Genomic DNA, 27,795 nt, shown 5'->3' with positions numbered 1-27,795 from the left:
CTTGCCCCAACTTGGGGAGTTAGAAAAGACTCTCAAGTAACAAATACAGAAAAATGAAAACGTATTCACCACTCATAAAGTGAGGTGGGCCCATCTGAACACGGCAACAGCTCAGGCAGTAGCATGGGCCAGCAGGTCGAGTATGGTGACTCAAAGTGACTAAGTACCAGAGCTGGGGTGCTATGGGAGCCAGACCTGGACCATAGCGAGCTACATTATGCAGTCTGTCTTCATCCTGAGCATGAGAAGGAGTCATCAATACTTCTTTTTTTTTTTTGAGACAGGGTCTCACTCTGTCACTCAGGCTGGAGTACAGTGGGGTGATCACAGCTCACTACAGCCTCGAACTCGGGCTCAAGTGATCCTCCCACCTCAGCCTTTTGAGTAGCTGGGACTTAGGATTATCGCATACCACCACACTTGGCTGATTTTTTCATTTCTTTGTAGAGACGGAGTCTCATGATGTGGCCCAGATTGGTCTTGAACTCCTGGGCTCAAGCTGTCCTCAGCATCAGCTTCCCAAGTGCTGGGATTGCAGGTGTGAGCCACTGCACCCAGCCATGAGTACATTTTCAGCAAGACAGTTATGTGATCAAACTCGCATTTTGAAAGGTCACTCTGACTATGTGGGAAAAGGACTAGGTGTAAGACAGGGCCGCCTGTGAGGAAGCTGTTGCAAGTGTCCTAGTGACAGAAGACGGCCTGAAACAGGGTGGGAGTATTTGTTCATTCAGTTAGCAGCAAATTCATCAGTATCATCTGAGGAGATGGGAGATGCAGTCACTGGGAAGTGCCTTCCAGAGCACGCCAGGCTGCAGACAGTGACAATGTTCCATCTGGGTTGCTTATGGGAGGCCTATAATAGGCCTTTTCCATTTTGCAACTCATAAGAATAAAGCAGTTCCCCCAGAAACCCCCTCAGCTAGCCAAGAGCTTTGAAACCCTCCTTGAAAGCAATATGAACCCACCACTACGTGATGGAGAAGGACAACACTTCACTATCTGGAAGAAGTCTCAACAGGAAACGCAACATTCCCCACAAGACATCTCGCTAGGAAATTACCACGTTCCGGCTTTTTGAGCTGAGGTCCCCAAGTACAACGTTTTGGCCGAGGATTCCAACCAACTGCCAGCAGGATAATGTGGTTATGCTGTCTGAGCTACTGTGAAAATGCATTAAAATCTCAATGTTTGAGCTCATCCAAGCAATTAAAATTAACACGGACTGTTCTGTTTTAGACTGGGAAAAACAAGGGATAGAGGAATGCTGGCCTCCATAATCCTCTGCTAGTTTCTTAAACATTTTAAAGGCATTTGGAGCTGGTATGTATGCTATCCAAGCCGAGTCTGAAGGGAATCTAGTTAGGCAGGAACACCTCCACCGCTCAAGTGTTCAGGGGCAGAGGGAATGGCAGATGGGAGCTTGGGGTAATAAGAGAAAAATTTAGATCTACTGGGTGCCTACTATATGCCAGCCCGATCTAGGGGCATTCACCACCTGGAAAAAGGAGTGTCTTCAAAGCCATTTGGCAGGTGAAGTGGAAGAAACTTGGACAGGATCTAAAGCACACAGAAACTATCATGGAGACACTGGAAGGAAAACGTACTTCCGCCTTGTCGCTAAACAAAGCTCCTCAACGGTCACTTCGTCATTTTCTGCTCACTAAGACATCAAGAATTCAGTCTATCATGAAACTCGGGTGATTCCAATTCTTATCACAGACAACATGGATGATGTAGTATTTTGAATCAATGCATTCAATTCTGGGAAACATGCCGAACACCAAGTGTGATTTTAAATGGCGAGGTAGATAAATCTTGCTATGATTGGATGACTGGATGAAGAGCAGGTGGGTGGTCGGACACACCAAGAGAATATAGAGCATCCAGGAACCCAGCATGCAGGGAGGAGGTGCTGAAGTCAGGGAATAAGGCCTGTCTCACACACGGCCAAAATCAGCCTTTGGGGATCTAGAGGAGATGTAAACAGACCCAGTCCGAAATACAAGGATTAACAAATGTGTAGCTTCTTTGCTACAGAGTCATCAATACATATCTCAAAGAACACGTAGAAAGTTATCTCATGACAGAAACAGACCAACTGAGTCAGGTCTGACGTTGATGGAACCCTAAAGCTGATTGAGTGGTTGCTTTTCCTCGATGGGCCATAAATATAAGATATATAGTGTTCTCTTCCAATCAATGAGAATCCCTTAAAGTGAGCACAGCCTTAGGCTAGAAAAGGATAAAGGCAAACTGGTGCCAAGCCAAGGGCAAATAAGCCAGAAAGGGTATATCGCTAATAATACATCTGCATTTGCATTAAGTGTGGAGCAGAATTAAAATGCACCATGCTATAAAAATTGGGCGATATTTAAGATACCAGGATAGCAAGAAAAAATTTCCTTCATGTTCAGACACTGCTTTAGATAAGTTACATTTGCCAATTTAAGTCACCCGGCACTCTGTCATGTTCCGTTCTGACAGTAAGGACTGGTAAGCTGAGACATTTAAGGCTACTGGTTAAGGGGAAAAAAAAAAAAAAAGACAAGCAGTAGGGCCAGAAATTATTACTAAAACCAGGTGCTTTGGGCACTTTACTCCTCTGTCCACCAGGAAGGTGGGAACTTACTGGCTTCATTCACTGTGTTAGAACAGCACCTGGAATGTAGGAAGTGCTCAATAAATGCATATTGACTGGATGCACTGGATATTTCCTAGCAAAAAGCACACTATCCAAAAACACAGTTTGGAAATGATTAAGAATTAGCACATTGGCAGCAAGTGTGACCATCTTCTCACACGTTAATGCATATACACATTCAAAACCTACAGACTCTCACCCTTCAAAAGTTAACACATTTAGCAGCATCCAGAGAGAGCCAAGACCAGAACACACAGTGGTGGGAACTACTGATAAGTAATCAATAATCAGAGAAGCCTACTGACTAAAAATAACAGTGGTCTACCATAACCCTCCAGTGCTAAAACACACAGACACACACAAACAGGGAAAGGAGAAGAGCGGCGGGTATCTCATCTTATGAACCCAATGGGCGACCAAGTACAATCCCTGTTTAAAACAAACAAAAAGGTGCAGGGGTGGTGCCTATCTTGACACAGCCATTCTTTGGTGCCCCCTTCCACCCTGCTAAGGGGCTCCTGGGCAGTACCCTTCTCTTTCATGAGATGCCCTGCAAAGATGCCAGTGAGTTGCTCAGATCCCAACTTATCATAGCTAGAGCTTAACGCACACAAGGGTGCCTGCCGCTCCCGAATCTGAGAGGCCTGCAGCTGCCTTCCTCATAAAGGTCAAGGCAATTCCTCTAAGCTGTGTCCATGCCCGGGCTGGGCCCCACATGGCTGTCTGTGGATCACACCTGTCCCCAGTGATTCCCTTTGGTATGTCACATGGACAGACCACTGGTCCTGCTGTACTGATGGGGGCCACCCAGGGGAAAAGTCAGTATCTTAATGGGCCTCAATGGTAGAAGAAACCTCTCTGCTTTTCTGGACATTCTACTGACATTCCCTCTTATAGCTGCCAAATACTGCTGGGCTAGCAGCATGGCCTTGGACAAGTCACTCTATCAAATGAGATGTGATGCCCAACCTCGTCACCAAGGTCCCCTAACAGTCCAAGGAAGTACAGTCCCCAGAGTGTGCTTGGAAAGATGGCAGAGGTGCTGCTCAATTACGGCGTGCCTGCTCTGTACTCAGAGCCAGGCACTCCAAGATGACTCCAGTCCCCACCCTGAAGAACAGGGCCAGACCCAGAGAGCAGGCAGCCGCAGTGTGGTCAGCGTGACTGCCCAGAGGCTGTGGGGCAAAGCCGGCTGAGCTAAGCTCTGCTTGGTCTTCATCGAAGAGACACTTTAAGAGGGCTGGAGGAGAAAATGCATTCGCAAAAGTGCAAGGCATTCCAGGCGGAGGCACGGCGAGCAGCAGGGCACAGCTGACCTCTGCAGGCTCCTTGCAGCTGACCCGGGGTGCATCTCGCAGAGCAGCCACAGATGAGGCTGGAGGAGACTTCAGAAACAGCCTCCAACCCCAGGGTTGAAACAAGTTTGGCAATGTGACAAAAAGACAACAAAGTTCTTGACTTCCCAGCAAGTACTAGATGAGCAAACCGTCCCCTGTGTGATGGGAGGGTCTTAGGGACTTCTCTTCACCTGGAGAGGTCAGCAAGGGAAAGAAGAAGCTGAGCTAAGACCCTGGGCAGGGACTGGCCCCAACAACAAGCCTCACCATGCCCAAGAAACTGTGGTGAGCTGGTGCCTCCCAAAACAAGTAAGTGACTACAGCAAAGGAAACGCAGAGAGCAAGTTCCAGAAGCCAAAGAAAAGTGCAGAGAACAGGAGGCAAAACAGATGCCCCAGCTCCCCTCCCGCACACAGGCCAGAAGTCCTGAGCCAGTGCAGAGAATCCCTAAGATTAGCACAGAGTGTAGTTTGGGAATCTTCTATTGCTAGAAAGAAAATGAAAAAAATAATAAAAATAAAAATAAAAGCACATAGCAGCCAAAGATGGAGAGGAAGCCTCCTGGCACTCACTCCCAGGCCTCCTGCCTCTCAGTGCTCCTGCACCTGACAACAGCCACAACCAAAATCTGAAAAAGTTAAGGTGATGCAAACGGAGGCAGATGCAGAAGGAAAAGAAACCACAATCTAAAAATGACAGAGGAAGAGATTCAGAGGCTCCATTTTAATTCCATTCAAATACTGTTTTATTGCACACTTGGAAATCACTAATACCAATAATTACCATTTATTAAATGCCACTGTGTGTCCAACCCTGAACTAGAAACTTGACATACATTTTCCAGTTAGATGCTTAGAACAGCCCTGTGAGATCAGCGCCATGCCCGTTTCACAGTCCAGCAGGTGTTAGGTAACTGGCCCAAAGCCTCAGTGCTAATACAGGAGAAGCCATCATCTTGCAGGGAAAACAGACAAGTAAAGGCAATCATGGGGTAAACACAGGGAACACCTAATTTGGATGCATCTCAAAGCCTGGCTTCCCAGAGGTGGTAACAACTAAGCTGAGACTTGAATGACTCAGAGTTTTCCACAGAAAGAAAGGAGGAGGAAGAACAAGTGCTAAGGCCCCAAGACGAAGAGATGATGGCCCCTTGGGGAACCGCAATTAATTCTGTAGACTAGAAGTGGCAATAAGAAGAAGAGCAGAGAAAGTGGGGAGAGAGGAAGCTGTGCACTAAAGTCTCCATAGATGAAATGCAGGATGTCTGGGCTCCATTTTCACATATGGACTCCAGTCCTCGCCTCCCCCAACCAAAAAAGCAAGCAAGCGTGGGGAGAGATGGGGAAATATATGCAACAAGTTTAGTAAAATGTTCTTTTTTTATTTTTATTTTTTTGAGACAGAGTCTCGCTCTCTGTCACCCAGGCTGGAGGGCAATGGTGCGATCTCAGCTCACTGCAAGCTCCGCCTCCCGGGTTCACACCACTCTTTTGCCTCAGCCTCCCCAGTAGCTGGGACTACAGGCACCCACCACCACGCCCGGCTAATTTTTTGTATTTTTTAGTAGAGATAGGGTTTCACCGTGTTAGCCAGGATGGCCTCGATCTCCTGACCTCATGATCCGCCCACCTCGGCCTCCCAAGTGCTGGGATTACAGGCGTGAGCCACCGCACCCAGCCCAAAATGTTCTTAATGGTTGAAGGTAGGTCATTATTCTCTCACTTTTGTGTATATTTGAAATTTTCCATAATAAAAAGTTTTCATAATAAAAAGGGTTTCTTCCCCCCCGCAAGAAGGGAGGGAGGAAACAAGCTAGAAGAACAAGTGGTGCCAGACCACGATGACAACAACAGACCATCATGACAACAACAGACCATGATGACAACAGACCACGACGACGACAACAGACCACAATGATGACAACAGACCACGACGACGACAACAGACCACGATGACGACAGCAGACCACGACGACGACAACAGACCACGACAACAGACCACGACGACGACAACTGACCATGACGACGACAGGCCTGCACTGGGACTGCTAATGGTCAATAGGTCATGTACAGACACTCCCCCTGGGCCACACACTCGCATGCAATATTCACGTCATCCTCACTGCTACCCTAAGAGGCAGGACTATTTGTGGCATTTTACAGATGAGGAAACTGAGGCGAGGGAAGCCGGCCAAAGGACTCGGGCTCCCGTGTATTATTACTAGAAAGCCTCCAAGCGCCAGCAAGGGAGCTGGAATTCATCCTAAGAGAGAGGGAGGAAATCACTGAAGAGTGACAAAATCAGATCTCTACGTTTTAAAGATCCCTCGAGAGCTGCAGAGTGGAAAATAGATTAGAAAGGGTAGACTACAGGCCAGAAACCAGTGGGGAGGCTGCGGCATTGCCCCGAGCAATAATGGAGGCCCGGGGAGAGGCAGCAGCAGTCAAGATGGAGAGGAAAGACCTGAGAGGCTGTGAAGAGGGGGAATGAATAGATCTGTCAGAGGGTGTGAGGGACAGGCAGAAGCGACGGATGACACCCAGGGATCTGGGCAGGTGGCTGGCTAAGGCATCCCACCACGAGAAGTGGGTTGGTGGTGGGGGTGAGGATTTCAGTTCTGGACTGCTTCAGTCTGAGAGGCCTGTGAGTCCCCAAGGGCAGCTGTCCAGCTGGGCCCTTTGATACATGGGTCTGGATGTTGGGGGAGGGAGCCAGCCTGGTGATGGAGTTAGAAGTCACTGTGTGTGGCTGGCAAGCGCAGCCACAGAACAGATGAGATGGCCCAGAAAAGGGAGAGAAGCACTAATAACCCGGCGGCCTTCTCCCAGCCCAAACCACCATGAAGAGAGAAGACAAGAAAATGGGAGGCTTCTGTACATGTAATGATATGCTTCCTTCCCACCACCAATGTGCAATTTTGCATAAGGACAAATGGCAGGAGACAATTTCCTTTCTACTTAACATTCCTGGAAGAGAAGAGAAAATGCCCTTTATAGGCTCTGGTTACAATCTACAGAAGGCTCTGGACAAACCACACAAACCTGATCATCCCACAAAAGGCTGATAGAAGAGAGTCAAGCAGGGAATCAATGTGAGTCTCCACGGCCAGTGGCTCCCAGCGGGCAGGCTGACACACGTCCAGCAGCCTCTGCAGCCTCCCTGGGGCCGGCCAGTGAGCCTTCCAAAGACAGTTCCTGCTCTTTTACAGAAAAGAATGAGGGAGTCACAAACCTGATTCCAGGCAACAAAAAAGTGACTATTTTCAGAAACCACAACTAATAAGTAGAACATAAAGACATGGAATCGGGCCAAAGCCTTGGGAAAGAAACCGTTTCGAATGATAGGGGTATGGCTTGATTTTCAGTAACATTTACTCATGGTGTGTTACAAGAGGCGAATGCTGTCTGCAGAACCTTTGCAAGGTAATTTTCCACTCAAGTCCCTGGGGGCTGCTGCTCCACTCTGTGCTCGGGGATATTCTGAGATGCTCTGGAGCATACACAAAGGCTGTGTGTACTTCAGAAACATTACTGGACTAGAGCTGAAGAGGTGGAAATAACTCTCCCTTCCTCGGATTACACTTTTGTTTCCATGACCACAGAAATGCACTGCTGACTCCGATGAACCTCTCCGGGGCAGAGCTGGAAGGGACTGAAGAGATCACCCAGCCCAACCCTTCATCCTACCGACGAGGAAGCTGCAACCCAGGCGGGGAAAGCCACTGGCATGAGGCCACAGAGCGGGACAGTGGACGGCCAAGACTGAACAGTGCTCTCTAGAATGCTCCGTCCAGGGTTCTCCTGACCGCACACCGCCAGGTGCAGCTTTACCTTTCATATTAAAATGAGCAAGAATAAAGGACAGTTGCTGCAAGCGCGCCACACTGGGCACCGGCCTAGGTCCCTCAAATGTGCTCAATGCCTTAGTCCCCACAACAGCCCCGGAAGGTGGAAGCTACTGTTATCCACACTGAACTGATGAGGAGGCTGAGGCAAAGGCACGTTCTTCCAAATGAGAAAGCTGGGAAAAGGGGGATGAGGATTGAGACCCAATGAAGTCTGACTCCAGAGCCCTGCTGATAACAAGCACCCAATTTACAACCTGGAGAGAATCCAAATGTTCTAAATTAGCCTTTGTGTTCAGATATTGTCCTCAAGAAGCAGGGCTTGCTGAGTGTGGTGGCTCACGCCTGTAATCCCAGCACTTTGGGAGGCCAAGGCAGGAGGATGACTTGAACCTAGGAATTTGAAACCAGCCTGGGCAACATAGTGAGACCCCGTCTCTACAAAACATTTAAAAATTAGCTGGAGCGTGGGTGTGCATGCTTGTAGTCCCTGCTACTTGGGAGGCTGACGCAGGAAGATCTCTTGAGCCCATAAGGCTGAAGCTGCAGTGAACCATGATTGTGCCACTGTACTTCAGCCTGGGCAACAGAGCAAGACCCTGTCTCAAAAAAAAGGCTAAAAATCCCAGACTGGCCCACAAGACCTCTCCCACCAGGTGAGAAGACTATAAAACAGATCTGATTTCCTAGGTCTTACTGAGTCCCAAGGTGGGAAGAGTCCCCTTTGGTGTGCACAAATGTCCGCCTGGGGCCAAACATGCCCTTCTCACCTCCTCTCCACAGTCCTCTCACTACTCCTGTGGTTTGTCCCCAGGACTCTCGCCCTGCCTTTACTGTCCCTCGATTCCCACACCCCCCACCAAATCCCCAATCCCTTACCTCCACCCCCAGGTTCTGTGAGGAAAGAACTGCCCCCCAACACATTAATTCATATTAATGTGTGAATTGTTGTCTCAGTGGAAAAGGTGCTGATTATCCAACAGAATCTCCAATGTGAAGAACTTCAGGAGAATACCAAAGTCAGGTGTGGGAGGCCTGGTGAGGGAGCTGAAGCCACTGGAAGATGGGCCACCACTGCCTGGAATCTGTCCTCAGCATTGTCTTAAGACAGTAATAGCAGCCACTGGAGAGTACTGACTCTGTGCTAGGTTAAGTGCTTTACTTGTATCACCTCATTTAGTCCTCATAACACCTTTCTGAGGTGGGTACAATTATCATTCCCATCTTAGAGAAGACAGCACTGAAGCACAGAGAGGTTAGCCTCACGGCTGTTAGGTAACACAGCATGTGAGCCAGAGTGGTCAGGCTCTGGAGCCTACGCTCTGAACCACTGAGCAACATCACCACTCGATAAACGAGTACACACGCATGTAAGTAACACACGCCCCATAAACAAGCACACACACAAGAAACAGGTGCCCCACGAATGAGCACACACACATATGTGTAACATGCACCCCATAAATGAGCACACACGCATATGAGTAACGAACACCCCATGAACGAGCACACACACAAGTAACACACACTCCATAAGTACAAACGCATATGAGTAACACTCCATGAGCACACACACATGCGAGTAACGCACACCCCATGGACGAGCATGCCAAGCAGAGTAACCCACGCCCCACGAACAAGTACACACGCATACAAGTAACCCGGACCGCATGAACAAACATGCACACGAGTAACCCGCGCCCCTGAATGAGCACATATGCATACGAGTAACACGTGTCCAGGAATGAGCACACATGTATACGAGTAAAGCACGCCCCATGGTGAGTACACACATACACACATCCCATCAACAAGCACGCACACACACGCACGCATAACACGCACCCCATGGACAAGCACACACATACGAGTAGCACACACCCCATAAATGAGTACACAGGCATATGAGTAACACGCAATCCATGAGTACACGGGCCCAGAAGTACACACGCCCCATAAATGAGCACACACGCGTATGCGTAACATGTACCCCGTGAACAAGCACACAGGCATATGCCTAACACACACCCCATAAATGAGTACACAGGCATATGAGTGACACGCAATCCATGAGTACACATGCATACAAGTAACACACGTTCTATAAATGAGTACATATGCATGAGTAACATGCATTCCATAAATGAGAATACACATGTGTACTATCACTATGCCTGGTCATTATAACTACCATTTACTTAGCACTTACTATGTGTGAGTTATCCTAAGACATTTGATGTGCATTATCTCAATCTTCGCTTCAACCCTATGACACAAACACTAGTATTATCCCCATTCTACAGATGAGGAAACTGATACTCAAAAAGAATTTTTTCCCTTGTATCAAGGGTTGTGAGCTCAAGTATAAGCACAGAGCTGGATCAGAACTCAGGTAGTCTTGACTCCAGAACTCACATCTAGGTTTTTATATTTTTGATATACCTTCTTGACTTCTGAATCCTACCATATATCTAGCTGTCCAGGAGACTGGCTGAATTTCATTGTTTTCTCTGGTTGGCTGTTCTTTTCATAATTGCTCCCATGGTATCCAGGGATTGCAGGTGGGGAGGGAGGAGGAGGGTGCAGGGTTCAAGGCTAACCAGAGCAGTCTATACTACAGCCCAACCCACTATGCTAGCAAGTTCATTTTGAGTGATGGGGCGCTACACAGGTTAGATTTAGGTGAAAGAACACCTTCGCTAATAAAAGGACAATCCAGAAGGGTGCTCAATCCTAAAGTCATGATGATTAAACTTTGAGGGGCATTTAAGTCATTTTCTTTCCTATTATATTCTGAATGAATCTGTATTCCCTGAACATGTAGCAGCTATATGGAGAGAAGAATGAGCCAGGGTGGGCCTGGTGGGAAGGAAAACACGAGCAGAAATTGGTTATAGGTAACTCACAAAGTAGGATAACCCTAAGAGGCTGGTGGAGCTGACTTTCCTCTTCCTAGACAGTTTCCACATTGCTGCCAAAATGACAGCTGCCACAGAACACCTGACATCAGGTGCAGCAGCTCAAATTAGCCTGACTCAGGCAACTCCAAAAAACTTCCACCAAGTCCCATTAGAAGGGCACACCAGGTGACAGATGATATGGATAAAAATGCTACAATCAGCCTTCAAAGAGCTTATCATTGGTTCACCCAATGACCTCACCCTGGCCGTCCAAATGACCCCCAGCCCTGGCCTCCATCATAAGATCTCCAAATTTCCTCCCATCTGCAAGCACCACAACTGGCTTTCTCAGTAATGGCTGAAAATGGAAATGCCCTCGTTGTACTTCATCAAAAATACAAGCAAGCAAACCACAAAAGGGTTGTAAATTAAAAATTCAACAGAAAATGCTTCGATTCATTTATTCTTTCATTCACTGAGCTAGTCTTCACTGAATGATTACAGTGTACCAGGCATCTTGCTAGGTGCTGGGGACTCCCAGCAAGGAACAAGATGGACATGTTTTCTCTCCCCTGGGCCTTAGAGTTTACCCTTAAAAGAGGACGGAGTCCGTAAAGGAAAGGCTCCGCGTTGCAACGTAAAACGATTCCAACCCTGTTAGTTCCGTGATGCAAAAACAGAAAAGAGCACCTTCAGAGATAGATGTAAGAAGTGAACTTTGCAGTAACTTCGTCATTAAGCAACTGGATTCTGATAAGAACGGTTCAGGAGGGCAGGACGGAGGAAACGTCTTCAGACTTTCCAATGGAATATTCTTGGAATAGAAAGTTGCTCTTTCTATAATAAAAAATCAAACATTAAAAAAAAAAAAGGTAGCAGCAGCACCTCGCTCTGGGCCCATTTCCCAAGCCCAGTAAAAAGTGACACTTCTGGGGTCTTTGCAGCTTCAGATGTCGCCAGGGAAAGGCGGACGTCTTAGTCTGCTTTTCCAGGCAAATATACAAGTAGCCTTCTGCCATAAACAAATGAAAAAAAAATAAAAGCCAGAAATAAAAGCCTGGTGACAGGATGCCAGAAACCTTCAAAAGGGGACCTTCAGAATAAGTTCAGGTTAACTCTCAGCATCTCTGAACATAATAAGCACTATCAAGTCTACATTCACTATTTTATAGCAAGGACAGCGTTGATGCCAATTATTTTTTGCCCTAGTCAAGAGAGCTTGTCATCCTTCTCAGAACAATTATCTATAGGTGCATAATAGTGAAAAGCTAAATTCTTCCCCCAAATCAGTATGGGAAAAGTGCTGCTCACAGCAATTTGACATCATTCCATTAGATGAGATTAATTTTTAAACGTGTTATTCTAACAATTATGCCAAGTACCAGGTAATTAATATTCCAACTGACTTTACAAAAATTACAAAATCCCCTAAAGAAAATAATTAGTCATTAGGCATGAACGAGACTTTTCTATAGCCAACAGCACATAAAACAGAAAGTTCATCTCATAATGGGTGGGTATCAAAGCCTTTCTCATATGTCCTTCAATTCTTAGCCAATAGTGCATACAGCTGACATTGGCAAGTTACCCCAAACTTCACTTAACATATTAACGCACTTACTGGTTTAAACTCTTTGAGGGTAAAATGATGAACGATGAAAGCTTTAGCAATTAAAAAGCTCTTTTCATTTGTAGGAAAGGCAAGATAAACATATATAATTAATTGTTTGCTCTTCCATGTCCCCAGCTGGAAATTAGAGTACTGGCTTATTTCTTGAGGCTACTTCTTGTGTTTATTAAAGAAATGTATATAGGCATCCTCATCCTTGTTTTCCCTCTTTTCTTTCAGGGTTTTGTGTATTCTTATAATCTACTTTAAATCCCTTGTAGAAAAAGGTAAGGTATAAATAAGTAATAGTCGCACAGGATGTCATATGCTATAACAGAAATAAAAAACATGTTTTCCTTGCCACCCTCTTCTGAATAATTGGCAGTCACTGCCTAGTGCCAGAACAGAGAGTTGCAAGGATTCTAAGCCAATATACACACAGCCTCAGCAGGAAAGAATGCAATGGTTGATTAGTGATGTCTGCCCTAGAAAGAGCAATAGGTTAAGAATCCAGGTACCATGTATTTGCCATCTCCACCCTTTGATAAATCACTAAAAATTAGAAAAATACATACAGATTCACGAATAAAATATAATGTGAATTGTTTCCAGGATGCAAGTAAACGGGGAAAAAAATGTTTTCTACAGTTGAAAACCTTAAGCAAAACCGGACTAAAACATCAACTTTTGAGGAAAGAACATTGAACCAGGTCAGGAAACCCAAATTCTGGTCTAGCTTGGGGAGCTGTAAACAGGTCAGTTCACTGGGCCTCAGTTTGCTCACCTCTAAAATAAGGGGCTGAGTCTCTTAACTGTTCTCTCGTGCTGGTGAAAGAACATAGTTCCTTTACAGGAGCCGAACCTCAGCAGGCCGGGGACATGTCTGCAGCCTCGACACCCCCTCACATTGCTCATAGGAGATTTATAATCTGGGATAAATGCATACAGATATTTTTAACCTGTAGCATTTCCAGCACAAGAAGTTCCACATACATAATACATAACATTTCTTTTCCTTAATACAACCTATTTTCCACTGTGGGGCAAGGGTAGGGGTTGACGTAGGAACTTCTTTTTTTTTTTTTTTTTTTTTTGAGACAGAGTCTCGCTCTGTCGCCCAGGCTGGAGTGCAGTGGTGTGATCTCGGCTCACTGCAAGCTCCGCCTCCCGGTTCACGCCATTCTCCTGCCTCAGCCTCCTGAGTAGCTGGGACTACAGGCACCCGCCACCACGTCTGGCTAATTTTTTTTATATTTTTAGTAGAGACAGGGTTTCACCGTGGTCTCGATCTCCTGACCTGATGATCTGCCCGTCTTGGCCTCCCAAAGTGCTGGGATTACAGGCGTGAGTCACCGCGCCCAGCCGAAGTAGGAACTTCTAATAGCGGAACAATTCAGTGATTAAACTACCTTCATTCAAAAATTCAGTGTCATCACTTCAACATAAGACTAGTCATTTCCATGAAGTGTCCCACTCACTCATGGTTTTGAGATCAGCCTGAATCTTCCCACCACTGAACAGTCCTTGTCACTGCACCCTATTTCGAGAACTTGACCCACAGGATACATCAACATGGCTTCCTTTTCCAAATACCTATCTGTGTAGAGCTGGAACAGTCCCACGTCTGGCCTAAAAAAACTGCAACAGACGTCTGTGATTTCTTTACCTGCCCTGCATCCATCCCTTCTGGGAACTCCCTCTGTCCCAACTCCAAGGAGCCCCATTTCCTGTGTTTCAGGTGCTCTGAGCTGAGGATCCCACCCATGGATGCAATGAACCATCTCAGAGGGCACCTATCAAGTTTGGGCCAGAATCCTTTTTCAGAGCCTGACATGGACACTGGGAGGTCACCAGGTATGAGAACTATGTATCCCCACAACTGCATGTTTTTTACCCCTTGGAGAGCATCAGGCCAAGAAAGGAAAGCAGTCCTAGAGAGGGCAGGAGAGTGACGTTCCTGCCACACCACCCAGGCACCCTGATGCTCCTGAGCTCAGTCACAGACAAGTAACTCCCTGAACATTTTAGTTCCTTGAACCAGTGAAGGCCGCCATGCCTTTTTTTTTTTTTTTTTTTGGCTAAATCTAGACCCAGTTGGGTTTCTGTCACTGGCAGCCCAGAGTTTTGGGGAAAGGCCTTCTAGGCTACATGTATGCATTCAAGGTTCAAGTTCTTTCTTTAGTAACCCATGATAAATCACCTTCCTAAATCACAAATGCAGCTCCCAGGGTTCCCCTTCAAACCAAAGAATACTAAAACACCCTCAAAGAGAAATTCAAAGAAAAAATTCTGCACACCAGGAAAACTCTCAAGGTTTATCTCTTATCCAAGACCTAAAGGGAAAAAAACCACCGAAAAGAAGAAAATGCCAATGGATTACTGGAGGGGGCACCACCCTGCAAACAGTTAAACAACTAACAATTCTAACAACAATTATTCAAAGAGGCAGCACAGTATAATAAAAAAGCTTCCAAAATCATTCCTAAAGTATATATATATTCTAGTTCCCTATCAACATAAAAAGCCCGTACACACATGCATGCCACAACACATAGCACCCAAACAAAAGGAACTTGTTCGTAAACAAACGAACCGTTTCCAGATTCATGAGCCTAACTGTTTCTGTTATTTTTCAACTACAGTTTAGTTTTCCACTTACAGCTGTCCTAGGGTCTCTGCCACAGGCCTGCCTGCTGAAAGAAATCATGAATATCAAACTCTACAGAGCATGTTAAGAAAAATCTCCCTTAGGTGGCATCTAAGTAATTAGAGAGTCATCTAACAAACGGTACTGTAGTGATGCTCATCCATCTGTGACAGAGGAAAAGACAATACAAGAACATAATGTTTGCAGCTAAACATTTAGACACCTCCTGGGGGCCACAGATTCCTCTGTGAACCTGATGATAGCTACGAAGCCTTCCCCAGATACACATGCACATACCACAACATGCTGCATATAATTTTAAGGGGTTCATAAGAGTTGCTCCCTATACCCGGTCTCCAGGTTAAATACACCTGAGTTAGAATTTTTAATATGTAATCACCTGAGCATCATGAATCCCCAAAGACTTCAAAGGACTACAAAACAGATTACAGAAAAATTCTACAACTTCCAACTCTATAACCCCATGCTGAATCAAGAACATAGCAAGCAATCCAAACTTACTCTTGCTTTCTGCATTTATGGAATATAAGAAAACTTGGCTTTCCATCTATTAGCTCCATTTATTACATCTCCCTTACCTTGTTTGACCATTTATATGCTTGAAGGAGTTGACTATAGAGAGGAGTTTTGTCCTGCACAGGATCCAGGCTTAACAGCCCACTGTTATGAAGAGGATGGTTCTCAGATGGCTTGCCTACCAGATTGCTCAGACGTTCCAGCTCACTGAAAAGCAAAGAGATAAGGCAAATAAACCTAAGCCCACTTACACTCCAAGGTAAAGCCAACCCCCAGGATCAAAGACTGCTCTTCAAACCATCCATCAGAAGTCCCTTAAGAAGAAACACTTTTTGAAAGGTTAAAAAATATTTGGGACACTTAAAAAAAACAAAAACAAACAAACAAACAAAACCCTAAATGAGAGCTTATCTGACTTTAAAACAGAGCTTCCTGGTGCCATTCCAAAGGAGGAAAAAAACGTATGGGCACTAGAATCAATAAGACTCCCACAATCAGAATTGAACAACTCAAATTCATCTCTGCAGTGGGGACGAGACTTTCTGGAATTTTGAAATGTGGCATAACACGGCCTCTCACTAAGAGTTTTCAGACCCACGTGCAGATCATTACACTTGGCAGAACAGCAAGTACCTGAATAAATGATTATTTCTCATTCACATAGGGATAGATTTGTACGTGATGCTTCACAGATGGCAAAACTTAACAAAACAAAGAAGAGATAAAATAAACAAATGGAATGGGAAGACACCACGGAGGGGGCTGTGTCAAACACACTTCAGTCTAGCAGGAAAACCCTCGAGAAGCTTGGGAAAGCGAGCCAACAAGAGCACATTCCAGGAGTACGTTCTGAGGGGCCAGTCCCAAACTGCCAACAAAAGACTCTCTAGGAACAGCTTCTTATGCCACATTCATTTTGGAATCATCAGCCACCTTCTTCTTGGCACTACTGTACAAAGATTTAAGACGGCACAGGGATAATGTCAGCACTCTTAAAGTTTCTATTTAAAATGGTGAAGGGTTATAATATCCTGAACATTACAAAGGAAAGTAACTCGGAGAGAAAATGGAAAGAAAATAGAAGATAGGGAAGAAGAGCCAGTGCATCCCCTGAAGCAGGGAAAGTATTAACTGGTGCTCGGCGCTGTGCCAGAGAATAGCAAGCGGATGTGGGCGTTGAGAAGGGGTGTGTGATTTATGGCAACTACTTAGGGGGAAAACAAAAAGGCACCCATCATTTGGCCACCTCCTCCACCTCCTCCTCCATCCTACCTCCTCTTTCCATCTGGTTACTAAGGAGACCAAGTTGAAAAAACAAAAATTCAACCAGTCCAGAAATCAAAGGATGACTAGCTCACCAAATGCTTTCCCCTACTCAGGTCAGTTCTGAGAAGTAAAAGGCAAAAATCCTGAAATTCTAACCTTCCTGGGAAGGGCTGACTCTCTTATAAAAGAGAAGGCAAGTTCAGGACCTAAGCAATCAAGAAGTGCCGACTATGTGCCAGGCCCTTTACAAACATACTCTCATTTAATTCTTACAACACTTGTAAAGTATAAGTGAAGAAGGTGCTTTGTAAGAAAGACTAGGAAAAGTGGAATCCTTAACCCTAAAAGACTACAAATTAAGAAGCAGGGGCGTTAAGCATAAGTAAGTAAACTGGTTAGGAGCTTGAAAATTAGGTCTCTACTGCGGAAGGAACTGAACAGGAGCAGTGAGAGTGGGAGTGAGGAAACTGATCAGGTGGTTTGGGAGAGGGTAGGGGAAAGGGGGAAGATAGCTCAAGGCCTGGCCTGTTTCGTCGTGGTTGCCGGTGGGTGGTGGTGGAACTGATGAAGTCCAAGTTCAGGGCCAGGGAATTGGGGCTAATCAGATTGGGTGCACTTGGGTTTGGAGCGGACTGATCAGGTCCTGTCTGTACTATCACTACATTCGGATCAGACGTGATGGGGCACAGAGGGCCTACAGGTGAGAAACCTGCCAAGCTCAGAGAAGCGGAACTTCATAGGAAGAGCATGCCTCCTTGTCAGGAATGGAACCGCCACAGAAGAGGTCGAGGATGGCGGGAGACAAACAGGACCAGGAGGCCAGGAGAAGCGAGACGAGAAAGCAGGCATGGTGATAAGGTGTCCCTGAGAGGCAGGCAGAGGCTTGGAGAGCACGAAGAGAAAGAACGGGGATCAAAGGAAATGGAGAACAGCCCCTGCCTGGGAAGACTCGAGCGACGTAGGCGCAGGGTCGGAGCGGGGCCGGTCCCCGACCCCGGCCCCTTCAGCCGGTACCTACTTGAGGTCCCGGTTGACCGAATGTAAGTTGTCCTGGAAGTGCGCAATGAAGGCCTTCTCCCGGCCCTCCAGCGTCTCCTTGTTCCGCATCCCATCCTTCAGGCAGTCGAACACCCTGCTCACGCTGGAGCGCAGCGCCTGGATGGCACTAATGGCCTGGGAAAAGGCCTCCAGGTTCACACTGACATTTATCACGTCCGCCATGTTGCCGCCGCCACAGCAGCTCTCCAAAGCCGGCTTCGCCAGCAAAAAGCCGCGCTCGCTGATGACGTAACTCCGAAGACCTCTGGGAAATGCAGTTCGCGCGGGGCTGCCCAGAAAGCACTTTCGAAAAAGGGTTTCCCCTTGAGCTAAACTAATGCGTGGGCAGGAAAATGATTTTTCTCAACTTGGGGAAGTCAGGTTGCACTCTCAGTTTGTTTAATGGTAACAAAGAAATACAGAAAGTTCCCGCATTTCCCCAAACTTGCATTCTGGGGAATCATAGGGAAAAGAATTGCTCAGAGCAATAGTGTAAAAAGGAAAGGAGCGTAGCCCATTCAATAAAATGAGTCCATATTCATAAATAAAGGGGGGAGAAGGGAAGTTTCTTCTTTCTAGTAGAATGCCAACTCATCAACGCAGAAAGAGTGACGGAATTAGAAAATTGCCATTTGACAACCATTAGAATAATTGATTCAGATAGAAATCGATGGATGCTAACACTAGTGGGTGAAAGTGTCAGAAAAATAACAGGTTTTTCAGGTAATCTCAAAGTATTGTCCCCCAAGATGTTTATTAATTAAGAAGAGGAAAATAATGATCCAGAGGTTCCACTTCTGGGCGCATACCCAAAAGAAGTGAAAGCAGGGACTCAATACTTGTACACATGTTCATAACAGCATTATTCACCAAATAGCCAAAAGGCAGGGGCAACCCAAGTGTCCATAAACTGATGAATCAGCAAAGTGTGATATTGGCATACAATGAAATATTCTTCAGGCTTAAGCAAGAAAATTTTGACATATGCTATCTGGAGGAAACTTGAAGACATTATGCTAAGTGAAATGTCAGTCACAAAAAGACAAAATTCTGCTTAGAGTAGTCAAAATGTTAGAGACAGAAAGTAGAATGGTGGCTGGTTTACAGTGAAGCACACACCTCCGAAAATAACAAACATAGCACAGAGGTTGTGGAAGAAAGAGAAGGTTTGGGATTTAAACAAAACCATTTTGGCCAAATCTGGCTTTATGGAAAAATTCAATGTCTCTTTGTCCTGTTGGCTATAGACAGGTTTCTGAAAATTTATTATCTTTTTACCAAAGGGAACCTGCCCAAGTCCTCATGTTCTTTCCTTAGAGGAGCTGGGGTTGCATAGCTTGGAGCAGAGAAGAGTAGAGCAGGAGGTAGGTCATGATTGTCACCTTCAACTCACCTTCATGTCAACCCAAGACAAGAGTCGTCCTTGGTTAACTAGTGGCAATAACAAGAACCAGTTGTAGGAAAGCTGTAGAGAGGAAGATTTCAGCATAATATTGCAAACGGCCACCTTTAAGTCTGTACTTAAAGAGTACAGACTTGGAAAAGTTTTACAGCTGGATGGTGGTGATGGCTGTTCAACTTAATTGAAGTGATTGTACTTAATGCCACAGAACTGGACACTTAAAAACAGTGAAAATGGTTGATTTTATGTCATGCATATTTTACCAAAAATTTTAAACAATTCATTAATGTAAAAATAAGGGGGGATGGATAGTGACTTAAGAGTGACTTCACAGTGGAGAAACATGGCAGACACGAGCTTAACCAAAAGGCCAAGGTCAACATCACCAGTGATGGGACATGTTGTGCACCTCCTGGTACAATGCACTGGAAAGAGCATAACATGACCTCCGTGATATTCTTGCCAGCAGTGCATAACCTGAATCTAATCAGGACATCAGTAGAGCTCAAACTGAAAAACATGACAAAAGTAACTGACTGATCTGTACTTTTTCAAGAAATATCTGTGTCAGGCCAGACACAGTGGCTCACGCTTGTAATCCCAGCACTTTGGGAGGCCAAGGTGGGTGGATCATTTGAAGTCAGGAGTTCGAGACCAGCCTGGCCAACATGGTGAAACCCCATCTCTACTAAAAATACAAAAAATTAACTGGGCTTGGTGGTGGGCGCCTGTAATCCCAACTACTCGGGAGGCTAAGGCAGGAAAATTGCTTGAACCTAGGAGGTGGAGATTTCAGTGAGCCAAGATTGTTGCGTCATTGCACTCCAGCCTGGGTAATAAGAGCGAGACTCAGTCTCAACCAAAAAAAAAAAAAAAAAAAAATAAAAAAAAAAAAAAAAAAAAATTTTATATATATATATGTATATATCTGTGTCCTGAAAGACAAAGAAGGCTGAGAAATTCTTCCGGATTAGGCCGCGCACGGTGGCTCACACCTGTAATCCCAGCACTTTGGGAGGCCGAGATGGGCAGATCAGGAGGTCAGGAGATCGAGACCATCCTGGCTAACACGGTGAAACCCCCTCTCTACTAAAAATATAAAAAATTAGCCGGGCGCGGTGGCGGGCGCCTGTAGTCCCAGCTACTCGGAAGCCTGAGGCAAAAGAATGGCGTGAACCTGGGAGGTGGAGCTTGCAGTGAGCCGAGATAGCGCCACGCAGTCCGGCCTGGGCGACAGAGAAAGACTTTCGTCTCAAAAAAAAAAAAAAAGAAAGAAAGAAATTCTTCCGGATTAAAAGACACCAAAGATATGTGGCAGCTGAGTGCAATGTGTGAGCTAGGATTTTCTTTTGCTGATACGATTGGGACAATTGGTGAAATACGAGTAAGATCTGTAGATGAGTTAATAGTATTTTATCAATGATTGCATTGGTCTGTTCTTAAACTGCTATAAAGAAATACCTGAGACTAGGCAATTTATAAAGAAAACAGGTTTAACTGACTCATGGTTCTGCAGGCTGTACAGGTACCATGGCTGGAGAGGCCCCAGGATGCTTTCAATTATGGCTGAAGGTGAGGTGGAACCGGCGCATCTTACATGAGTAGAGAGTGAACAAGGAGGAAGTGCCACACAGTTTTGAACAACCAGATCTCGTGAGAACTGAACAACCAGATCTCGTGAGAACTCACTCACTATCGCTAGAACAGCAAGGGGGAAATCTGCCGCCATGATCCATCCGCCTCCATGATCCAATTACCTCCTATCAGGCCCGTCCTCCAACACTGGGGACTACGATTTGACATGAGATTGGGGGGGGACACAGAGCCAAACCATATCATTGATAATTTCATGATTTTGTTCATTGTATTGTGGTTACGGAAGAGGATATCTTTATTTTAGGGGAAATATACCCTGAAGAGAAAAAAGAGCATCATTATGTCTACATGAAAAAGAAAATAAAATGAATATGTTTATTTAGAGAGAGAAGGAAAAAGCAGATGTGGTAAAATGTCAACAGACATGGAATCTGGGTAAAAGGTATACAGGAATACTTTGTATTATTCTTGCAAGTATAAAATTATGTCAAAATAAGTTGCTTTAAATGGTCATCCAGGCCGAGAGCAGTGGCTCACACCTGTAATCCCAGCACTTTTGGAGGCCGAGGCAGGAGGATCACCTGAAGTTGGGAGTTTGAGACCAGCCTGACCAACATGGAGAAACCCTATATCTACTAAAAATACAAAATTCGCCGGGTGTGGTGGTGCATGCCTGTAATCCCAGCTACTCGGAAGGCTGAGGCAGGAGAATCACTTGAACCCTGGAGGCAGAGGTTGCTGTGAGCCGAGATCATGCCGTTGCACTCCAACCTGGGCAACAAGAGTGAAACTCCGTCTCAAAAAAAAAAAAAAAAAAAAAAAAGCCATCGTTAAGATGCAGGGAAAGTCTAAACCACCATCTAGATGGTAAGAAAAATCTTCGGTTCAGCCAGGCTGTGCTGACAAGGATTTTGAAATTGGGTAGTTCACCTCAATTCCACCTCTTTAATAACTCCCCACTTCCTGGCCAAGTACGGTGGCTCACGCTTGTAATCCCAGCACTTTGGGAGGCTAAGGAGAGCGGATCACTTGAGGTCAGGAGTTCGAGACCAGCCTGGCCAGCATGGTGAAACCCTGTCTTTACTAAAACATACAAAACTTAGCCGGGCGTGCACAAAACTTAGTCAGATGTGGTGGCATGTGCCTGTAATCCCAGCTACTCGGAAGGCTGAGGCAGGAGAATCACTTGAATCCAGGAGATGGAGGTTGCAGCGAGCCGAGATTGTGCCATTGCACTCCAGTCTGGGCAACAGAGCGAGACTCTGTCTCAAAAAAATTCACCACTTCCTCCTAACCTGACCTCACCACCTCAGTTCAATTCCTGTAGTTCTGGAAACACAAAGATGAATTCTGCTAAGAAACTGGACCCTGACAAACCAACTATTAAACAGTATTTAAATTAATTAATTGTCTCATGCAAGAAAGCTGTTTTGTCTTGAGATTGTATAGTTGCTTCCATTTCCTGACATCTAGCTCACCTTTACGGTGTGGTCATTTATAGCTTTTCTTAAGGGAAAGGATGAAGATAGCAGGAAACTTCTAGCTGTGGAGTTTAACAAGTTATTGAACCTCCCTGAATCTGTTCCCTTGTCTGTAAAACAGGACTGGTAATAATACATATCTTCATAAAATAGCTGTGAGGTTTAATAACACCTTGCAGGTAAAGCTTTTGAAATAATGCTTGGTAGATAATAAATACTCAGAAAAGCATAGCTGTTAGGAGAAGATGTGTGTGACTTATGCTTCTCATCCCACTGAGAATTCTTTACATAGACTCAAGCAAAGATTAGCAATGGGATTATTAGTTCTAATTATCTCTAATGACATGACCTTGTTGCTAATAGCTTGTCAATGGATTGTATCCCATAATTCACTGTATTTGGTGCCTTTTTTTTCTTTTCTTTTCTTTTCTTTTCTTTTTTTTTTTTTTTTTTTTGAGATGACTCTCGCTCTGTCGCCCAGGCTGGAGTACAGTGGCACGATCTCAGCTCACTGCAACCTCCGCCTCCCAGGTTCAATCAATTCTTCTGCTCAGCCTTCCAAGTAGCTGGGATTACAGAGGCATGCCACCACGCCGGGCTAGTTTTTGTATTTTTAGAGAGATGGGTTTTCACCATGTTGGCTAGGCTTGTCTCGAACTACCATCCCCAGGTGATCTGCTTGCCTCTGCCTCCCAAAGTGCTGGGATTACAGTCGTGAGCCACCGCCCCTGGCCTTGGTGGCCTTTTTATTGCCTTTGGAATGTAGTGGTAAGGCTTTTTTCTAAGGTTTGGTAGAAAATATTTTTTAACTTTACAAAAGTCAAGGAAGTAAAAATAAATAAAAATATCTTTGTTCATTGGCTTGTTTTGGTTTTTGCTTCGGTTTGTTCATTCTCTCTAGGGAAAGAGTAGAGGAGGCAAATTCTACTATCATAGTTACTTACCTTTTGGGGGTTCAAAAGGTATCATAGTTACTTACCTTTTGAAGGATTAGAAAATGTGACTCATGCTGTATATTTTGTCCCCAGGAAAAAAAGAAAAGAAAAAAAGTACCAGTCTGTTTCTACCCTCACCCACATGTGCCCATAAACATAAGATTTTACATACAATTTCAGGAGGTTCATAGCACCACCTCCCCAAGCCCAGACGTGAACCTCTCATTAAGGATCACACTCCGGCACTAACACCGTTGGGTCTCCAATGCCTGGGACTCAATAAGTACTCAGTATAAGTTGGTGGAAGCAATTAATTAATGCAATATGTTATATTTGCTTTTTTGGATCCTCTCTCCAAATTATTCCATCTCTTTGTATATGCAGATCCCATCTCTCCTTCATGCTCAGTCTCACACATACAATAAGATTTTTCTTTGTCTCACTCTCCGTTCAGTGGTTTAGACTCTGATTGGTGCAATAAAGTACAAATAGACTTTGCTCCTGCAGCCATTCGTTTTCAGGATTTCTCTGTGGCTCCCCTCTTCTGGGAAACTCAGAAATTGATCAGTGGAAATACACATTTCCCCTGAACCTAGTAAGGAGTCTTTTATCACGTCAACAGAAAACGTTTCATTTTGGAAAGAAATGGACAGAGTTTCTCTAAGGGGTTGTAAATTCTTGGGAATGTTGGCACTTACATGGCTGCATCTGTGTGTGTTTGTGGGATGTAAATTACTTTAAAGGAGTTCGTTTCGAGCAATATCAGATTTTAATTATTATGATCTTATGTTTGGGTAAAAGGCAGCGCCCCGCTGTTAATATCTTCCAAAACGAACAAGCCATTAGCTTGGTGCTATTAGCTCAGGAGTATTAGAATGAGCAATCAGAATTAAAGTTGTCAGTATTTAATTAAAATATGCTGCAACTCCCATCATATTCAGAGAGCATGTGGTTTAAGCATTCAGACTGAGAAGGCACCCTCATTAATTAATAATTATTAAGGATTCACTGGATGCAGAGCAATGCATTCGATGGTTGGAATGTCACCAGAGAGATTTAAAATCAAATCTGCCTCAGATAAGCCACAACATAACTAAGCCACATGTTGTAATCAGTGTGGCATAACACTTAAGACCTTGCAGGTTGCTCTGAGGATTAAATTAAGAAAGCATCCAGTTCTGGGGACATAGTAGGCATTCGTTTGAGTCACTCAACAAATACATATTGAATGTGCCCAACATTTTGCTAAACCTCTGGGGAGTCAGTGGTACAGCCCAATAAATATCACCGAAAATATCTCAAGTGGGTTTTGTGTTCTTCCATGTTTACCTGGTTAAGGCTCAGAACAACCATCATTTTTAGATTGCTTAGAATCAGGTTTATTATAACTAATCTAAAACAAGTATAGTAGAGGATCCTCTTTTAGTCCTTTCTGAACTTTTCCTCTTATTTCCTTCCTATCATTATTTTGACATGATGCTGATGCTGACGATGATTACCATGAGGACAATGACCCACATGCTCCCAGGGACAAAGCGGACCCTGGAAGTCAGGAAACCCTCGTAGACTAGGGCCTGTGGCTCCACTGGTATCTCTCAGGTGAATAAGTTAACCCTTCTGGACCTCAGCTCTTGCAGCTAGAGAATAAGAAAGCGGGCCGGGCGCGGTGGCTCACACCTGTAATCCCAGCACTTTGGGAGGTGGAGACAGGAGGATCACGAGGTCAGGAGATCGAGACCATCCTGGCTAACACGGTGAAACCCCGTCTCTACTAAAAAATACAAAAAACTAGCCGGGCGAGGTGGCGGGCGCCTGTAGTCCCAGCTACTCGGGAGGCTGAGGCAGGAGAATGGCGTAAACCCGGGAGGCAGAGCTTGCAGTGAGCTGAGATCCGGCCACTGCACTCCAGCCCGGGCGACAGAGCGAGACTCCGTCTCAAAAAAAAAAAAAAGAGAATAAGAAAGCGAATCCCCTCTGTAGCTAACAATCCAAGGGTAGGTGATTCAGAGGAACTTGTTAATTCAAGAAGGAGGACAGGGAGAGAATCCTTAACCGCCAACCCTGATCATAACCACCACACCAGGATTCCTGCATTCCTGATTCATTCATTTATTAGGGAGTATCCACCCAACGAAAGGATTAAATAAAGATCCAGGTGGAACGTGTTCCTGTTCTCATGACACCCACCCACAGCTTGGTAGGGGAGGCAGACATGATCAGAACATGAAACACAGTGAAGTTCAAGTGCAAGGTAAAAGACATACATGGAGAACTGTGGGGTCCTTAGAGAGGATGGTCAGAGCATCCTCCTGGAGAGGGGAAGCTTGAGCCACACCTGCCGAGGTACATAGGGGCTGACCAGGTGAAGTGGGGGTAGAGGTAAGGGAGAACCATCCGGCCAATGCAAAGTCTCCAGAGTGAGAAGCCGCTTAGAGTGTGGAGGGGCAGAGCCTGCAGCAAGAAACCAGAAAGGCCTTGGATGGCATTTAATAAATAAATGGAATAACTGTCGTGCATCCCAAGCTTCCCTCTGTAGGTAGGGTTGGGGCAAGTGCAATAGATGGTTAAAACAAGGATGTCATGTGATCAGATCTCTTTTTGCAAGTCCACTGTCCGCCTCTGGAGAAAGTGGGCAGATGTGCCCAAGCTCAGAAGCAGAGAGACCAGAAAGGCAGTGGAGACCTCCACCTGCCGAACAGCCAATGAAGGACACACAGGAGCCATACTCTTCCCATCACAGGAAGCCAGGAGGCATTTTAAATATTTTAGTAAATTATTGATTGCCCATTTGGATGCTCACTTAATCAACCACTGGCCATGTTGTTAGGGTCCTCCACTCTCTGCTATGTTCATACGTAATTAAGTACAAGACATCTCAGGAACGGACCCTTTTACCAACACTTTAGGCCAAATCAAAGTGAAACAAAACACGTGCTGTTTGTGCAGCCTCAACCGCAGCCCATTTGAGGGAGGAATTGCCTTCTAATTCTATTACTGAGTTATGTGGATGGTGCATTTTAATCAAGAGGGTCAGTGGTCTGCCAGCATCAGAAGCTACTAAATCTGGAGTCTTCACCCAGCACCTGGGTGCAAAGGGCAGATGCCTGGCTTCCAGGGCCCCAGAGAAGGCCAGGGCACATGGGGCACCAGCAGCTCTAGGATTTTTGTCTCAGAAGCTCCCATTCAGCTCCCCCTACCCCTCCCAACACCCTCTCTAGCTTTCCCTCCCCCAACTCTCCGTAAGACAATAAAGGGGGCGTGTGAGATTCCAGACAAAGCAACAGTCCATTCAGGAGCCTTATTTTTCTTAATGCGTTGCTTTCTATTTTCCTGATTAGAAAATACAAGCTTACTTTGCAATCTGGGAAGCCAAAAAAGAGTCTACATAAGAAAATTAAGGCCGGATGAGGTGGCTCACACCTGTAATCCCAGCATTTTGGGAGGCAAAGGTGGGAAATCACTTGAGCTGAGGAGTTTAGACCAGCCTGGGCAACATGGTGAAACTGTGTCTCTATAAAAAAATACAAAAATTAGCCAGATGCAGTGGTGCCTGCCTATAGTTCCAGCTACTCAGGAGGCTGAGGTGAAAAGTTCACTTGAGCCAGGGAGGCAGAGGTTGCAGTGAGCCAAGATGGCACCACTGCACTCCAGCCTGGGCAACAGAGTGAGATTCTGTCTCAAAAAAAAAAATGGCCAGGCGTGTTGGCTCATGCCTATAATCCCAACACTTTGGGAGGCCGAGATGGGTGGATCACCTGAAGTCAGGAGTTCAAGACCAGCCTGGCCAACATGGTGAAACTCCATCTCTACTGAAAATACAAAAATTACCTGGGTGTGGTGGTATGAGCCTGTAATCCCAGCTACTTGGGAGGCTGAGGCAGAAGAATCACTTGACCCCAGGAGGCAGACGTTGCTGTGAGCTGAGACCAAGTCACTGCACTCCAGCCTGGGTGACAGAAAGAGATTTCATCTCAAAAAAACAAAGAAAAAAATTAAGTTTTGCGTGATCCTACCACTCCACATTTTGATTATATCCAAATATACATTCTTTTGCAAAATTAGAATCATACTATTTTGAGACCTCTATCTCTCATAATATAGATTAAATACTGTATCATAAAATAGTCTTCCAAAACATCATTTTAATAACCATCAAAGATTCTATTCAATGGCTTTGCAGAATTTATTGAATTCCCTATTGCTGATGGCTTAAGTTTCCTACATTAAACAATACAGCGGTGGACATCCTTATTTGTAAATCTATGTGTGTGTAAAGTAGACACATTCCCTGCAATTGATGCGTGGTCACCATTTGGTTAGAAAACGCCTTTCCTGTTTGGGAGTAATCATGCAGAGGACAGCCAAGAGCCTGGTTTTCACCTCACTGGTATCACCAGTCCATTATTGGGAGACAGTGGGTGATAGAGGTGGAGAGAGATGATGATTTGGTTTGGCTGTGTCCCCACCCAAATCTCATAATTATAGCTCCCATAATTCCCACATGTTGTGGGAGGGACCTGGTGGGAGATAAATGAATCATGGGGGTGGTTTCCTCCATA

The 27,795-nt window shown here is 45.2% G+C and overlaps 1 protein-coding gene across 3 annotated transcripts in view; it reads right to left on the bottom strand.

Annotated features, from left to right (window-relative positions):
• The window catches only part of MED27 (mediator complex subunit 27), a 443,188-nt gene that overhangs the window by 199,420 nt on the left and 215,973 nt on the right, over nt 1–27,795 (bottom strand). The window contains exons 1-3 of one of the 3 annotated variants that reach the window (XM_050760250.1): nt 17,803–18,029; nt 15,581–15,725; nt 263–11,562 (exon numbers count right to left, since the gene is read on the bottom strand). In XM_050760250.1, coding sequence (XP_050616207.1) covers nt 11,518–11,562; nt 15,581–15,725; nt 17,803–18,005 — 393 coding nt within the window. In that variant the 5' untranslated portion in view covers nt 18,006–18,029 and the 3' untranslated portion in view covers nt 263–11,517. Of the gene's footprint in view, nt 1–262; nt 11,563–15,580; nt 15,726–17,802; nt 18,030–27,795 lie in introns of those variants that run through there. The other 2 variants (XM_050760248.1, XM_050760249.1) reach the window with 2 other exon arrangements.

This window comes from Macaca thibetana, chromosome 15 (genome assembly GCF_024542745.1).
Source record: "Macaca thibetana thibetana isolate TM-01 chromosome 15, ASM2454274v1, whole genome shotgun sequence".
NCBI lineage: Eukaryota > Metazoa > Chordata > Mammalia > Primates > Cercopithecidae > Macaca > Macaca thibetana.
This window is presented reverse-complemented; position numbering and strand designations above follow the sequence as displayed.